This window comes from Bombina bombina, chromosome 5, assembly GCF_027579735.1.
Source record: "Bombina bombina isolate aBomBom1 chromosome 5, aBomBom1.pri, whole genome shotgun sequence".
Taxonomy (NCBI): Eukaryota; Metazoa; Chordata; class Amphibia; order Anura; family Bombinatoridae; genus Bombina; species Bombina bombina.
In genome coordinates, this window is record NC_069503.1 from 814,307,909 (window position 1) to 814,325,915 (window position 18,007).

The 18,007-nt window shown below is 41.7% G+C and overlaps 1 protein-coding gene across 1 annotated transcript in view; it reads right to left on the reverse strand.

Annotated features, from left to right (window-relative positions):
- RAB12 (RAB12, member RAS oncogene family) overlaps nt 1-18,007 on the reverse strand; it is a 197,321-nt gene that overhangs the window by 69,145 nt on the left and 110,169 nt on the right. Inside the window, exon 3 of the mRNA XM_053714928.1 lies at nt 16,048-16,186. Coding sequence (XP_053570903.1) covers nt 16,048-16,186 — 139 coding nt within the window. The remainder of the gene's footprint in view (nt 1-16,047; nt 16,187-18,007) is intronic.

An 18,007-nucleotide genomic window follows, 5' to 3' on the forward strand; every position in this document is an offset into this window, starting at 1 on the left:
GTGGTAGAGTAATTCCCAGAAGTAATGGATTGTGGACTCTCACCACCTGTATGAAAAAAAAACTACCCCAAAACAAAAGTGAGTAAGAAGTAGACTTGTGCATTCTGCATTTTCGTTTCAATGCCGAATGTGGAAGCAGGCGGACTTCGTGAAGTTCGGATCTTTTTTGGAGCCAAATTTCTTTTTGTTAAAAATAAGCACACTAAGATCTGTGCAAAATCCAGATCTTAGTGTGCTTCGATTTCACAATAAGAAAATCAGCAAAAACTTGGCTCCAAAAAGATCTGAACATCGCGAATCTCCGCCTACTTCCGCATTCGTCACTGAAGGAAAATGCAGAATGCACAAGACTAGCAAGAAGACCACTTGCTTCTGTGCAATCCACATAGAAAAGACCCACAAAATGGATGTACGCTAGCCAAATAGACTGCACAAATTTCTGTAAGGAATTTTGCTGCTTCCCATAAAGCCATAGTTCATGGAAGCTTTTACATTTAGGCGCAAATATAAGAGAACATCAATGATAAATCTTGTTCATAAAGGCATCAGCAGTCATATGTCTAAGCTGACATGGAAAATTAACCTGCAACTGCAGGAATGCTAGAGCCTAGGCTTCCTAAATATCCTAATAAGGAAAGAATTCCTGATTATCAGACATCTTACCTACAGACTTTAATAAAGGGACAGTCAACACTAAAATAGTTATATAGTTTAAAAAAAGGTTAGATAATGACTTTAACTACCCATTCCCCAGCTTTGCACAACATGCTTATATTAATATACTTCATAACATTCAAACCTCTAAAATGTCTGCCTGTTTCTAAACCACCATAGACAGTCTCTTATCACATGCTTTTGTAATAGCTTTTCACAACAGAGTAGTTCTAGTTCATGTGGGCCATATAGATAACATTGTGCTCACGCTCCATGGGTTCTGCACAACAAATCTAAAATGCAAGTCAAAAGATATTAAAAAGTCATGTGATCAGGGGGCTGTCAAAAGAGGCTTAGATACAAGGTAATCACAGAGGTTAAAAGTATACTAATATAACCATGAGGAATGTGTAATAAAGGGATTATCTATCTTTTAAAACAATAACAATTTTTGAGTTAACTGTCCGTTTACTGGACTGATCTATTCCAGAATCCGTAACCAGATAATTTAATTGTAGGACGTTTATCAGACATAATCTACCCGCTGACTTGGAGGAGGCTTAGCCGTCCTAACTGAAAAACTAACTGAGAAATTAAAGAGCGCAGAAATTCTTGAACCTGTAGTACTACATTTAACAATAAAAAACTTGCAACTACATTAATTTAACTAAATAAGTGATCAGTGGATCTACTTTCTATTGGATGTAAGAGTATAATATTGGGGGCAGTAAAAAGACAAAAATACTCAACCACCAAAGCAACTTACTGTGCCAAATAAAATATGTACAACAGTAACACATCTATTTGCTATATGTAACTGGGACACTGTGCATAAAACAAACCCTTTCTGTGGAAAAAAGAATGTACATAAATAACTTAAAAAGTAAGACAGTACAGTTATTATATGTCCAGGAGTAATGGAATAAAGTCCAGGAAAGCACATACATATTAACACAATAAAATAGAGACAACTTAAAACTTACTGTGTAAGAACACATGTTCAGCAAAGGGCGTCTTATAAATTCTCTAGCTTCAGTAAGTGAGGGAAAAACAAAACAAAACACTAACCCCCTCCCAATCTCATAAACAGATAAAGATGGCCACTGCTATAAGGGGAAGAAGCAGGGAGAGAGGAAAATAGCACAGTGGGAACAAACTGTTAAAGTCCTGCAACACTGCGTTATTTTACAATATGTAACAAGAAATTGGTGTACTACCTAGATAAATAGTGCGGCTCTGAGTGCCAACAGACGATAGAGAAAAACTCAGTGTGCTACTGGGGAGTACGGGAGGGTGCTCTATAGTGCTGAATAAAAGTAATAATGCTAGCGTTATAATACTGTGCAGAGTCCAGAAATATATTATATATATATATAAAACACACAAACAAAACCACAGAGAAAAACAGAATTTATGCTTACCTGATAAATTACTTTCTCCAACGGTGTGTCCGGTCCACGGCGCCATCCATAACTTCTGGGAATATTCTCTTCCCCAACAGGAAATGGCAAAGAGCACAGCAAAAGCTGTCCATATAGTCCCTCCTAGGCTCCGCCCACCTCAGTCATTCGACCGACGGACAGGAGAAAAAAACAGGAGAAACTATAAGGTGCCGTGGTGACTGTAGTTAAAGAAAGAAATTCATCAAACCTGATTAAAAAACCAGGGCGGGCCGTGGACCGGACACACCGTTGGAGAAAGTAATTTATCAGGTAAGCATAAATTCTGTTTTCTCCAACATTGGTGTGTCCGGTCCACGGCGTCATCCATAACTTGTGGGAACAAATACCAAAGCTTTAGGACACGGATGAAGGGAGGGAGCCAATCAGGTTACCTAAATGGAAGGCACCACGGCTTGCAAAACCTTTCTCCCAAAAAAAGCCTCCGAAGAAGCAAAAGTATCAAATTTGTAGAATTTGGCAAAAGTGTGCAGGGAAGACCAAGTCGCTGCCTTACATATCTGATAAACAGAAGCCTCGTTCTTGAAGGCCCATGTGGAAGCCACAGCCCTAGTAGAGTGAGCTGTGATGCGTTCAGGAGGCTGCCGTCCGGCAGTCTCGTAAGCCAATCGGATGATGCTTTTCAGCCAAAAGGAAAGAGAGGTAGCAGTAGCTTTTTGACCTCTCCTCTTGCCAGAATAAACGACAAACAGAGAAGACGTTTGTCTGAAATCCTTTGTTGCTTCTAAATTGAACTTTAAAGCACAAACTACATCTAAATTGTGTAACAAATGTTCCTTCTTTGAAACTGGATTCGGACACAAAGAAGGCACAACTATTTCCTGGTTAATATTCTTGTTGGAAACAACCTTTGGAAGGAAACCAGGTTTAGTACGCAAAACAACCTTATCTGAATGGAACACCAGATAGGGCGGATTACACTGCAAAGCAGATAACTCAAACTCTTCTAGCAGAAGCAATAGCAACCAAAAACAGAACTTTCCAAGATAACATCTTGATATCTATGGAATGTAGAGGTTCAAACGGAACCCCTTGAAGAACTGAAAGAACTAAATTCAGACTCCAGGGAGGAGTCAAAGGTCTGTAAACAGGCTTGATCCTGACCAAAGCCTGAACAAAAGCTTGAACATCAGGCACCGCTGCCAATCGTTTGTGTAATAAGACAGATAAAGCAGAAATCTGTCCCTTTAGAGAACTCGCTGATAATCCCTTATCCAAACTTTCTTGGAGAAAGGAAAGGATCCTAGGAATTTTGATCTTACTCCATGAGAATCCCTTGGATTCACACCAACAGATCTATCTTTTCCATATTTTATGGTAAATCTTTCTAGTTACAGGTTTTCTGGCCTGTATCAGAGTATCTATTACAGAATCCTAAAAACCCACGCTTGGATAAAATCAAGCGTTCAATTTCCAAGCCGTTAGCTGAATGGAAACTAGATTTGGATGTTCGAATGGACCTTGTACTAGAAGATCCTGTCTCAAAAGTAGCTTCCATGGTGGAGCCGATGACATATTCACCAGGTCTGCATACCAAGTCCTGCGTGGCCACGCAGGAGCTATCAAGATCACTGAGGCCCTCTCCTGCTTGATCCTGGCTACCAGCCTGGGAATGAGAGGAAACGGTGGAAACACATAAGCTAGGTTGAAGGTCCAAGGCGCTACTAATGCATCCACTAGAGTCGCCTTGGGATACCTGGATCTGGACCCGTAGCAAGGAACCTTGAAGTTCTGACGAGATGCCATCAGATCCATGTCTGGAATGCCCCATAATTGAGTCAACTGGGCAAAGATCTCCGGGTGAAGTTCCCACTCTCCCGGATGGAATGTCTGACGACTCAGATAATCCGCCTCCCAGTTTTCCACTCCTGGGATGTGGATCGCAGATAGGTGGCAGGAGTGATCCTCCGCCCATTTTATGATTTTGGTCACTTCTCTCATCGCCAGGGAACTCCTTGTTCCCCCCTGATGGTTGATGTAAGCAACAGTCGTCATGTTGTCTGATTGGAATCTTATTAATCTGGCCTTTGCTAGTTGAGGCCAAGCCCTGAGAGTATTGAATATCGCTCTCAGTTCCAGAATGTTTATCGGGAGAAGAGACTCTTCCCGAGACCATAGACCCTGAGCTTTCAGGGAGTCCCAGACCGCGCCCCAGCCCACTAGACTGGCGTCAGTCGTGACGATGACCCACTCTGGTCTGCGGAAACTCATTCCCTGGGACAGGTGGTCCTGGGTTAGCCACCAACGGAGTGAGTCTCTGGTCTTCTGATCTACTTGAATCACTGGAGACAAGTCTGTATAGTCCCCATTCCACTGTTTCAGCATGCACAGTTGTAATGGTCTTAGATGAATTCGCGCAAAAGGAACTATGTCCATTGCTGCAACCATCAACCCTACTACTTCCATGCACTGAGCTATGGAAGGACGTGGAACAGAATGAAGAACTTGACAAGCGCTTAGAAGCTTTGACTTTCTGACATCTGTCAGGAAAATCTTCATTTCTAAAGAATCTATTATTGTCCCCAAGAAAGGAACTCTTGTCGACGGAGACAGGGAACTTTTTTCTATGTTCACTTTCCATCCGTGAGATCTGAGAAAGGCCAGAACGATGTCTGTGTGAGCCTTTGCCTTTGAAAGAGACGACGCTTGTATCAGAATGTCGTCCAAGTAAGGTGCCACTGCAATGCCCCTTGGTCTTAGAACCGCTAGAAGGGACCCGAGTACCTTTGTGAAAATTCTGGGAGCAGTGGCTAGTCCGAATGGGAGAGCCACAAACTGATAATGTTTGTCCCTTAGGAACTGATGATGATCTTTGTGGATAGGAATATGTAGATACGCATCCTTTAAATCCACGGTAGTCATATATTGACCCTCCTGGATTGTAGGTAAAATTGTTCGAATGGTTTCCATTTTGAACGATGGAACTCTGAGAAATTTGTTTAGAATTTTTAAATCCAGAATTGGTCTGAAAGTTCCCTCTTTTTTGGGAACTACAAACAGATTTGAGTAAAACCCCATTCCTTGTTCCACGGTTGGAACTGGGTGTATCACTCCCATTTTTAACAGGTCTTCTACACAATGTAAGAATGCCTGTCTCTTTATTTGGTTTGAAGAAAAGTGAGACATGTGGAACCTTCCCCTTGGGGGTAGTTCCTTGAATTCCAGAAGATAACCCTGAGAAACTATTTCTAGTGCCCAGGGATCCTGAACATCTCTTGCCCAAGCCTGAGCGAAGAGAGAGAGTCTGCCCCCTACTAGATCCGGTCCCGGATCGGGGGCTACTCCTTCATGCTGTTTTGTTAGCAGCAGCAGGCTTGTTGGCCTGCTTACCCTTGTTCCAGCCTTGCATCGGTTTCCAAGCTGGTTTGGTCTGCGAAGCATTACCCTCTTGTCTAGAGGCTGCAGAGTTGGAGGCCGGTCCGTTCCTGAAATTGCGAAAGGAACGAAAATTAGACTTATTCTTGGCTTTATAAGGCCTATCTTGTGGGAGGGCGTGGCCCTTACCCCCAGTGATGTCTGAGATAATCTCTTTCAATTCTGGCCCAAAAAGGGTTTTACCCTTGAAGGGGATATTAAGCAATTTTGTCTTGGAAGATACATCCGCTGACCAAGACTTTGTGTCTGCGCACCACAATTGCAAACCCTGAATTTTTCGCCGCTAATCTAGCTAACTGCAAAGCGGCATCTAAAATAAAGGAATTAGCTAACTTAAGTGCGTGAACTCTGTCCATAACCTCCTCATACGGAGTGTCTATACTGAGCGACTTTTCTAGTTCCTCGAACCAGAACCACGCTGCTGTAGTGACAGGAATAATGCACGAAATAGGTTGCAGGAGGTAACCTTGCTGTACAAAAATCTTTTTAAGCAAAGCCTCCAATTTTTTATCCATAGGATCTTTGAAAGCACAATTATCCTCGATAGGAATAGTAGTGCGCTTGGCTAGTGTAGAAACTGCCCCCTCGACCTTAGGGACTGTCTGCCATAAGTCCTTTCTGGGGTCGACCATAGGAAATAATTTCTTAAATATAGGAGGGGGGACAAAAGGTATGCCGGGCTTCTCCCACTCCTTATTCACTATATCCGCCACCCGCTTGGGTAAAGGAAAAGCGTCGGGGTGCACCGGAACCTCTAGGAACTTGTCCATCTTGCACAATTTTTCTGGAATGACCAGGTTGTCACAATCATCCAGGGTAGATAACACCTCCTTAAGCAGTGCGCGGAGATGCTCTAATTTAAATTTAAATGTCACAACATCAGGTTCTGCCTGTTGATAAATTCTACCTGAATCTGAAATTTCCCCATCTGACAAAACCTCCCTCATGGCCACTTCAGATTGGTGTGAGGGTATGACAGAGCAATTATCATCAGCGCCCTCCTGCTCTACAGTGTTTAAAACAGAGCAATCGTGCTCTCTCTGAAATGCAGGCATTTTGGATAAAATATTTGCTATGGAGTTATCCATTACTGCCGTCAATTGTTGCCTAGTAACCAGCATTGGCGCGCTAGAAGTACTAGGGGTCTCCTGCGTGGGGAAAACTGGTGTAGACACAGAAGGAGATGATGTAGAACTATGTCTACTCCCTTCATCTGATGAATCATCTTGGGCAACTTTACTATCTGTGGCAGTACTGTCCTTACTTTGTTTGGACGCTATGGCACAATTATCACACAATTTTGAAGGGGGAGACACATTGGCTTCCATACATACAGAACATAGTTTATCTGAAGGTACAGACATGTTAAACAGGCTTAAACTTGTCAATAAAGTACAAAAAACGTTTTAAAAAAAAACCGTTACTGTCTCTTTAAATTTTAAACAGGGCACACTTTATTACTGAATATGTGAAAAACTATTAAAGAATTGTTCAAATTTTACCAAATTTCCACACAGTGTCTTAAAGCATTCAAAGCATTGCACCCCAAATTTCAGACCTTTAACCCTTAAAATGAGGAAACCGGAGCCGGTTACAGTTTTAACCCCTCTACAGTCCCAGCTACAGCCTTTGCTGCGACTTTACCAAACCCAGGGGGGTATACGATACCAAATGAAGCCTTCTAGGAACCCTTTCAACTACTTTCAGACCCACACACATGCAGCTGCATGTCCTGCTCTCAAAAGTAACTGCGCAGTAATGGCGCGAAAATGAGGCTCAGCCTACTACAGGGAAGGCCCTTCCTGACTGGAAAGGTGTCTAAACCAGTGCCTGACGTAAAAATACGTTCCCCAAAGTTTATAAAGTGTGAATTTCAACATCAAGCTGTATAAAATGCCCAAATAAAGCAATCGATCTTGCCCATAAAAGTGTCTACCAGTTTTATAGCCCATATTAAGCCCTTTATTCTGTTTGAGACTAAGAAAATGGCTTACCGGTCCCCATGAGGGGAAATGACAGCCTTCCAGCATTACACAGTCTTGTTAGAAAACAGAATTTATGCTTACCTGATAAATTACTTTCTCCAACGGTGTGTCCGGTCCACGGCGTCATCCTTACTTGTGGGATATTCTCTTCCCCAACAGGAAATTGCAAAGAGTCCCAGCAAAGCTGGCCATATAGTCCCTCCTAGGCTCCGCCCATTCGACCGACGGACAGGAGGAAATATATATAGGAGAAACCATATGGTACCGTGGTGACTGTAGTTAGAGAAAATAATTCATCAGACCTGATTAAAAAACCAGGGCGGGCCGTGGACCGGACACACCGTTGGAGAAAGTAATTTATCAGGTAAGCATAAATTCTGTTTTCTCCAACATTGGTGTGTCCGGTCCACGGCGTCATCCTTACTTGTGGGAACCAATACCAAAGCTTTAGGACACGGATGAAGGGAGGGAGCAAATCAGGTTACCTAAACGGAAGGCACCACAGCTTGCAAAACCTTTCTCCCAAAAATAGCCTCCGAAGAAGCAAAAGTATCAAATTTGTAAAATTTAGCAAAAGTGTGCAGTGAAGACCAAGTCGCTGCCTTACATATCTGGTCAACAGAAGCCTCGTTCTTGAAGGCCCATGTGGAAGCCACAGCCCTAGTGGAGTGAGCTGTGATTCTTTCAGGAGGCTGCCGTCCGGCAGTCTCGTAAGCCAATCGGATAATGCTTTTAAGCCAAAAGGAAAGAGAAGTAGAAGTCGCTTTTTGACCTCTCCTTTTACCAGAATAAACGACAAACAAGGAAGATGTTTGTCTGAAATCTTTAGTAGCCTCTAAATAGAACTTTAGAGCACGGACAACGTCCAAATTGTGTAACAAACGTTCCTTCTTTGAAACTGGATTCGGACACAAAGAAGGTACAACTATCTCCTGGTTAATATTTTTGTTAGAAACAACTTTAGGAAGAAAACCAGGCTTAGTACGCAAAACCACCTTATCTGCATGGAACACCAGATAGGGCGGAGAACACTGCAGAGCAGATAACTCTGAAACTCTTCTAGTAGAAGAAATTGCAACTAAAAACAAAACTTTCCAAGATAGTAACTTAATATCTATGGAATGTAAAGGTTCAAACGGAACCCCTTGAAGAACTGAAAGAACTAGATTTAGACTCCAGGGAGGAGTCAAAGGTCTGTAAACAGGCTTGATCCGAACCAAAGCCTGAACAAATGCTTGAACATCTGGCACAGCTGCCAGTCTTTTGTGTAGTAAGACAGATAAAGCAGAGATCTGTCCCTTTAGAGAACTTGCAGATAATCCTTTCTCCAAACCTTCTTGTAGAAAGTAGAGAATCTTAGGAATTTTTATCTTATTCCATGGAAATCCTTTGGATTCACACCAACAGATATATTTTTTCCATATCTTATGGTAAATTTTTCTAGTTACAGGTTTTCTGGCCTGAACCAGAGTATCTATAACAGAATCTGAAAACCCACGCTTCGATAGAATCAAGCGTTCAATCTCCAAGCCGTCAGTTGGAGGGAGACCAGATTTGGATGTTCGAATGGACCCTGAACAAGAAGGTCCTGTCTCAAAAGGTAGCTTCCATGGTGGAGCCGATGACATATTCACCAGGTCTGCATACCAAGTCCTGCGTGGCCACGCAGGAGCTATCAAGATCACCGAGGCCCTCTCCTGATTGATCCTGGCTACCAGCCTGGGAATGAGAGGAAACGGTGGGAATACATAAGCTAGGTTGAAGGTCCAAGGTGCTACTAGTGCATCTACTAGAGTCGCCTTGGGATCCCTGGATCTGGACCCGTAGCAAGGGACCTTGAAGTTCTGACGAGACGCCATCAGATCCATGTCTGGAATGCCCCATAATTGAGTTATTTGGGCAAAGATTTCCGGATGGAGTTCCCACTCCCCCGGATGGAATGTCTGACGACTCAGAAAATCCGCTTCCCAATTTTCCACTCCTGGGATGTGGATCGCAGACAAGTGGCACGAGTGATCCTCCGCCCATTGAATTATTTTGGTCACTTCTTTCATCGCCAGGGAACTCTTTGTTCCCCCCTGATGATTGATATATGCAACGGTCGTCATGTTGTCTGATTGAAACCTTATGAATTTGGCCTTTGCTAGTTGAGGCCAAGCTCTGAGAGCATTGAATATCGCTCTCAGTTCCAGAATGTTTATCGGGAGAAGAGACTCTTCCCGAGACCATAGTCCCTGAGCTTTCAGGGATTCCCAGACCGCGCCCCAGCCCACTAGACTGGCGTCGGTCGTGACAATGACCCATTCTGGTCTGCGGAAGCTCATTCCCTGGGATAGATGGTCCAGGGTTAGCCACCAACGGAGTGAATCTCTGGTCTTTTGATCTACTTGAATCATTGGAGACAAGTCTGTATAATCCCCATTCCACTGTTTGAGCATGCACAGTTGTAATGGTCTTAGATGAATTCGTGCAAAAGGAACTATGTCCATTGTTGCAACCATCAATCCTACTACTTCCATGCACTGCGCTATGGAAGGACGAGGAACAGAATGAAGCACTTGACAAGAGCTTAGAAGTTTTGATTTTCTGACCTCTGTCAGAAAAATCCTCATTTCTAAGGAATCTATTATTGTTCCCAAGAAGGGAACTCTTGTTGACGGGGACAGAACTTTTTTCTTTGTTCACCTTCCATCCGTGAGATCTGAGAAAGGCTAGAACGATGTCCGTATGAGCCTTTGCTTTTGACAGAGACGACGCTTGTATTAGAATGTCATCCAAGTAAATTACTACTGCAATGTCCCTTGGTCTTAGAACCGCTAGAAGGGACCCTAGCACCTTTGTGAAAATCCTTGGAGCAGTGGCCAATCCGAATGGGAGGGCCACAAACTGGTAATGCTTGTCCAGAAAAGCGAACTTTAGGAACTGATGATGTTCCTTGTGGATAGGAATATGTAGGTACGCATCCTTTAGATCCACGGTAGTCATAAATTGACTTTCCTGGATGGTGGGTAGAATCGTTCGAATAGTTTCCATTTTGAACGATGGTACCTTGAGAAATTTGTTTAGGATCTTCAAATCCAAAATTGGTCTGAACGTTCCCTCTTTTTTGGGAACTACGAACAGATTAGAATAAAATCCCATTCCTTGTTCCTTTATTGGAACTGGGTGTATCACTCCCATTTTTAACAGGTCTTCTACACAATGTAAGAATGCCTGTCTCTTTATTTGGTTTGAGGATAAGTGAGACCTGTAGAACCTTCCCCTTGGGGGTAGTTCCTTGAATTCCAGGAGATAACCTTGAGAAACTATTTCTAGCGCCCAAGGATCCTGAACATCTCTTGCCCAAGCCTGAGCAAAGAGAGAGAGTCTGCCCCCCACTAGATCCGGTCCCGGATCGGGGGCTACTCCTTCATGGTGTTTTGTTAGCAGTGGCAGGCTTCTTGGCCTGCTTACCCTTGTTCCAGCCTTGCATTGGTTTCCAGGCTGGTTTGGGTTGTGAGGCATTACCCTCTTGCTTAGAGGATGCAGAATTAGAGGCTTGTCCGTTTCTGCGAAAGGGACGAAAATTAGGCTTATTCTTAGCCTTAAAAGACCTATCCTGTGGAAGGGCGTGGCCCTTTCCCCCAGTGATGTCTGAAATAATCTCTTTCAATTCTGGTCCAAATAAAGTTTTACCTTTGAAAGGGATGTTAAGCAATTTTGTCTTGGATGACACATCCGCTGACCAAGACTTTAGCCAAAGCGCTCTGCGCGCCACGATAGCAAACCCTGAATTTTTCGCCGCTAATCTAGCTAATTGCAAAGCGGCATCTAAAATAAAAGAGTTAGCCAATTTAAGTGCGTTAACTCTGTCCATAACCTCCTCATATGGAGTTTCTCTACTGAGCGACTTTTCTAGTTCCTCAAACCAGAACCACGCTGCCGTAGTGACAGGAACAATGCATGAAATTGGTTGTAGAAGGTAGCCTTGCTGTACAAAAATCTTTTTAAGCAAACCTTCCAATTTTTTATCCATAGGATCTTTGAAAGCACAACTATCTTCGATAGGAATAGTAGTGCGTTTGTTTAGAGTAGAAACTGCCCCCTCGACCTTGGGGACTGTCTGCCATAAGTCCTTTCTGGGGTCGACCATAGGAAATAATTTCTTAAATATAGGGGGGGGAACAAAAGGTATGCCGGTCTTTTCCCACTCCTTATTTACTATGTCCGCCACCCGCTTGGGTATAGGAAAAGCGTCGGGGGGCACTGGCACCTCTTGCATAATTTCTCTGGAATGACCAAGTTGTCACAATCATCCAGAGTAGATAACACCTCCTTAAGCAGTGCGCGGAGATGTTCTAATTTAAATTTAAATGTCACAACATCAGGTTCAGCTTGATGAGAAATTTTTCCTGAATCTGAGATTTCTCCATCAGACAAAACCTCCCTCATGGCCCCTTCAGATTGGTGTGAGGGTATGACAGAACAATTATCATCAGCGCCCTCTTGCTCTTCAGTGTTTAAAACAGAGCAATCGCGCTTTCTCTGATAAGTAGGCATTTTGGATAAAAGATTTGCTATGGAGTTATCCATTACAGCCGTTAATTGTTGCATGGTAATAAGTATTGGCGCACTAGATGTACTAGGGGCCTCCTGCATGGGCAAAACTGGTGTAGACACAGTAGGAGATGATGTAGTATCATGTTTACTCCCCTCATTTGAGGAATCATCTTGGGCAATATCATTATCTGTGGCAGTACTGTCCTTACTTTGTTTGGACGCTATGGCACAATTATCACATAAATTTAGATGGGGAGACACATTGGCTTTCATACATATAGAACATAGCTTATCTGAAAGTACAGACATGTTAAACAGGCTTAAACTTGTCAACAAAGCACAAAAAACGTTTTAAAATAAAACCGTTACTGTCTCTTTAAATTTCAAACAGAAAACAACACTTTATTACTGAATATGTGAAAAAGTATGAAGGAATCGTTCAAAAATTACCAAAATTTCACCACAGTGTCTTAAAGCATTAAAAGTATTGCACACCAAATTTCAGAGCTTTAACCCTTAAAATAACGGAACCGGAGCCGTTTTAAAATGTAACCCCTATACAGTCCCAGCTATAGTCTTTGCTGAGACCCAACCAAGCCCAGAGGGGAATACGATACCAAATGACGCCTTCTAGAAGCTTTTTCAGTGATTCTTAGATCCTCACACATGCATCTGCATGCCCTGCTCTCAAAAAACAACTGCGCAGTAATGGCGCGAAAATGAGGCTCAGTCTATAACTAGAAAGGCCCCGTGACTGAAAAAGGTGTCTAACACAGTGCCTGCCGTTTTATAAACGTTCCCCAAGATTATAAATGCCAATTGTTAGCCTAAATCTGAATAATATGCCCAAATAAAGCAATCGATTTAGCCCATAAAAATGTCTACCAGTTTTTTAGCCCTTATTAAGCCCTTTATTCTGTTTGTTTGAGTAAGAAAATGGCTTACCGGTCCCCATGAGGGGAAATGACAGCCTTCCAGCATTACACAGTCTTGTTAGAAATATGGCTAGTCATACCTTAAGCAGAAAAGTCTGCTAACTGTTTCCCCCAACTGAAGTTACTTCATCTCAACAGTCCTATGTGGAAACAGCAATCGATTTTAGTTACTGTCTGCTAAAATCATCTTCCTCTTACAAACAGAAATCTTCATCCTTTTCTGTTTCAGAGTAAATAGTACATACCAGCACTATTTTAAAATAACAAACACTTGATAGAAGAATAAAAACTACATTAAAACACCAAAAAACTCTTAACCATCTCCGTGGAGATGTTGCCTGTGCAACGGCAAAGAGAATGACTGAGGTGGGCGGAGCCTAGGAGGGACTATATGGCCAGCTTTGCTGGGACTCTTTGCCATTTCCTGTTGGGGAAGAGAATATCCCACAAGTAAGGATGACGCCGTGGACCGGACACACCAATGTTGGAGAAATATGGCTAGTCATACCTTAAGCAGAAAAGTCTGCCAACTGTTTCCCCCAACTGAAGTTATTTCATCTCAACAGTCCTATGTGGAAACAGCAAACTATTTTAGTTACTGCTGCTAAAATCATATTCCTCTCACAAACAGAACTCTTCATCTTTTTCTGTTTCAGAGTAAATAGTACATACCAGCACTATTTTAAAATAACAAACTCTTGATAGTAGAATAAAAAACAACAACTAAACACCACATACTCTTCACCATCTCCGTGGAGATGCTGCCTGTGCAACGGCAAAGAGAATGACTGGGTGGGCGGAGCCTAGGAGGGACTATATGGACAGCTTTTGCTGTGCTCTTTGCCATTTCCTGTTGGGGAAGAGAATATTCCCACAAGTTATGGATGACGCCGTGGACCGGACACACCAATGTTGGAGAAATTGACACTGTTTAGGAAAGAATAAAATATACATATGGCCAAACACAGTGGTCCTGTCTGAAATCTCAAATACTTATGTCCCACAATATACAGTATTTAATAGGCATTAAGAGTAATAATGGTATGTGTATTGCAGAAATACAGTACATGTCCACTGGCTATGACGTACACGGAGGTGTACCTGCTAATCACCTGTGGGCTATGTGAGTGCAAAGACCACTTACCTGAGCTCACCCACTCTGCTGAGATATGCAGCAGCAGAAAAAACTGCTTCCAGCAGAGAACCTATCCAGTGCTGTGCAGGACGCAGCAGAGGATTTCTGATAGGCTTGTGACTACAAACCACCAGGAGGAGGCTAAGAGACAAGTCTCTGTGACAGGCTTGTGACTAACTCGCAGAAGCTGTTATTCTGTCACTAACCAGTACTCCATGTTCCCCTCTCTTCTGTTCCGGGCTCTGTAAGGGGAAATTGGGTCTTGCATAGGTCTGAGAACCACTTTTAACAAAGAATCTGGAGCAGATCTTTTCTTCACCTTTCTCCTGTGTGAGGCAAAGATTAAGACTGGGATACCAGAGAGGTGAAAAATGATTAAACGCTTCTGAAATGTTGGGTATATTCGCCCCCCCCCCCCTCCCTAGTGGCCAGGAGTTGAATCCCAGGACTAATGGCTCATGGACTCTCACCACCTTATGAAAAAATATATTGGCTTATGCAGGATGTTTAATTATGAAGCAGCTTCATTTGTTGTCTAATAGACAATTATGTAGGGACGTGCAGTATACCGACGCAATGCATGTCATGCTGCACAACCACAGGTTTTCTACTTTGTGTGTATTATGGGAGTTATGAATCTGTTCCCTGAAACTGCCAAAACATTGGAATAAAAAAAAGGTCCATGTTATTTATTACCATACAAAAACTATCAAGTTGATTCAAATTCTTTAGAAAAACTGATTTATCTACAAAAAGTCCACACATGCAGCTCTATTTATATTGTTTGGTCTGTGCTTTATAAAACATACAACTTTAAAAAAGGAAATGTATTCTTACCTGATAAATTTGTTTCTTTTACGATACGATGAGTCCACGGATTTCATCCTTACTTGTGGGATATCTCCTCCTGCTGACCAGGAGGCGATATCCCACAAGTAAGGATGAAATCCGTGGACTCATCGTATCTTGTAAAAGAAATGGACCAATTTAAAAAAAAAAAAAAGTAAGCTAAACAAAAACAAACAAACCACCATGCACAATTTTTGCAATACTAAGCATAGCTCACCATGGGGCCCATTTCTCAAGCTCCGGACGGAGCTTGAGGGCCGTGTTTCTGGCGAGCCTGCAGACCTTTGATAAATATCCCCCCATGTGTTTAACCCCTACAATGGGGTTAAACAATAGACAAAGCTCCTGAGTATGAGAAAATGCTTTGCAGATCTGTGCAGTTTAAAATCAAAAAGCAATCAAGGATCAGTTAAAATAAAGGTACATTTTTGCCTTAGAATGTATCTTTAAAGGGATATTCCAGCCAAAATTGAAAACCACATGGATGCATTTCAGTATTTAACAGAAGCAATTTTGTAATATACATGCATTAGCAAAAATGCTTCTAATAAAAGCTATAGCTGTTTCAAAAGTGTATTTAAGTATGCACCGTGCACCAGCATTTTAAACACAGCACTTGCTCAGAGAGCCTAAGGTCCTTGTACCATCTGGTAATGATTAAATTTGTTAATTGCCGACATGATACAAGCCCCACTGATGATCTGAGCAGCTGCATTATTTAAAATGTGGGCGTAGTGACAATATCCAGCTATGCTTCACATGGACGTGCAGAAAAAAATGTTAACACTAAAACTTTTACTGGAAGCATTTTTGCCAATACATGTATATAGCAAATATGTTTCTATTCAAAGATGTAATTAATCTATTTGCATTTAAATTTTGACTAGAAAGTCCCTTTATTTATTTATAAAATATTTTACCAGGAAGGAGTTTATTATCCAAGCAATCTACAAAAATGAATCTTCCTAACAAAAAACAAAAACAAATAGTCATTTGTAATAAATTGCCAAAGACTAACAACGCTTCATATATGGATTTTTTTTTAAATCTTTCCTACAAAAGACAGTTTCTTGGCATTTTCTTCAAATCATTATTAAAAGCATTCTTAATCCTACCTTATCAATCATTTTCATCCATTTTGGTAAGTCCTCAAAAGTCTCCTTCTTGGTGAGATCATAGACTAATATGATGCCCTTGGCACTTCTATAATAGGCTGAGGTAATGCTGTTGAAACGCTCCTGTCCAGCTGTGTCCCTGTAACATAGAAACATTAACTAGCAGCTCCCTCTGTCTTCTACAGTCTAGTAAAACAAAGCAACATTCATTTCTACACCTACTAAATAGAATTTTTGACAATGCATGAATTGTATAAGCATTTTAAGCAGAAAAATGCAGACATTTTCACTTGGTTTTCTTGGTGATAATGTCATTACAGTACTTACAAAAGATGGATAAATATGCAACAATGCTAAATAGATTCACTTTTTGCTGACGTACTAGACAGTTACAAACTAACACAGACCCAAGTAACAGTGAATTACTATAAACTACCAGTAAAAAGATTTAGAACACCTCTATTTTCCAGTTTTTTAAATATAAACAGTTCAAGTCCAGTGAACAACCTAAAATGTTACAAAAAGGTAAGTAGCAAACTGCCAGAGGTTAAAGGAACAGTCTTCATCTGAATTGTTATTGTTTAAATAAAATAGATAATGCTTTTATTACCCATTCCCCAGTTTTGCATAACCAACACTGTTATATTAATACACTTTTAACCTCTGTGATTACCTTGTATCTAAGCCTCTGCAGACTGCCCCTTTATTTCAGCTCTTTTGACAGACTTGCAGTTAATCCAATCATTTGAAACGGGAGGAAACTGACAGGAAAAGTTCATGCAAGAGTCAGTAGCTTGCATGATATGCCACTCACAGGACAACAGTTTCAAGCACAGCTGAACACTGGTTGAGGTAAGCAAGCCTCACTGTAAACTGTAGAAAGAAGACTTTCAGTTGCATATTTTAAAGTCAAGTGTCAGTAAGAAAGTCCTTGCAAAGATGGTAAAAAAAAAAATAAAAAACATAATTTATGCTTACCTGATAAATTTATTTCTCTTGTAGTGTGTTCAGTCCACGGGTCATCCATTACTTATGGGATATATTCTCCTTCCCAACAGGAAGTTGCAAGAGGATCACCCAAGCAGAGCTGCTATATAGCTCCTCCCCTCACATGTCATATCCAGTCATTCGACCGAAACAAGACGAGAAAGGAGAAACTATAGGGTGCAGTGGTAACTGGAGTTTTAATTAAAATTTAGAACTGCCTCAAAAAAGAGACAGGGCGGGCCGTGGACTGAACACACTACAAGAGAAATAAATTTATCAGGTAAGCATAAATTATGTTTTCTCTTGTTAAGTGTGTTCAGTCCACGGGTCATCCATTACTTATGGGATACCAATACCAAAGCTAAAGTACACAGATGATGGGAGGGACAAGGCAGGAACATTAAACAGAAGGAACCACTGCCTGTAGAACCTTTCTCCCAAAAACAGCCTCCGAAGAAGCAAAAGTGTCAAATTTGTAAAATTTTGAAAAGGTATGAAGTGAAGACCAAGTTGCAGCCTTGCAAATCTGTTCAACAGAGGCCTCATTCTTAAAGGCCCAGGTGGAAGCCACAGCTCTAGTGGAATGAGCTGTAATTCTTTCAGGAGGCTGCTGTCCAGCAGTCTCATAGGCTAAACGTATTATGCTACGAAGCCAAAAAGAGAGAGAGGTGGCCGAAGCCTTTTGACCTCTCCTCTGACCAGAATAAACGACAAACAGGGAAGAAGTTGTCCGAAAATCTTTAGTTGCCTGTAAGTAGAACTTCAGGGCACGGACTACGTCCAGATTATGCAAAAGACGTTCCTTCTTTGAAGAAGGATTAGGACATAATGATGGAACAACAATCTCTTGATTGATATTCCTGTTAGAAACAACCTTAGGTAAAAACCCAGGTTTAGTACGCAGAACTACCTTGTCTGAATGGAAAATCAGATAATGAGAATCGCAATGTAAGGCAGATAACTCAGAGACTCC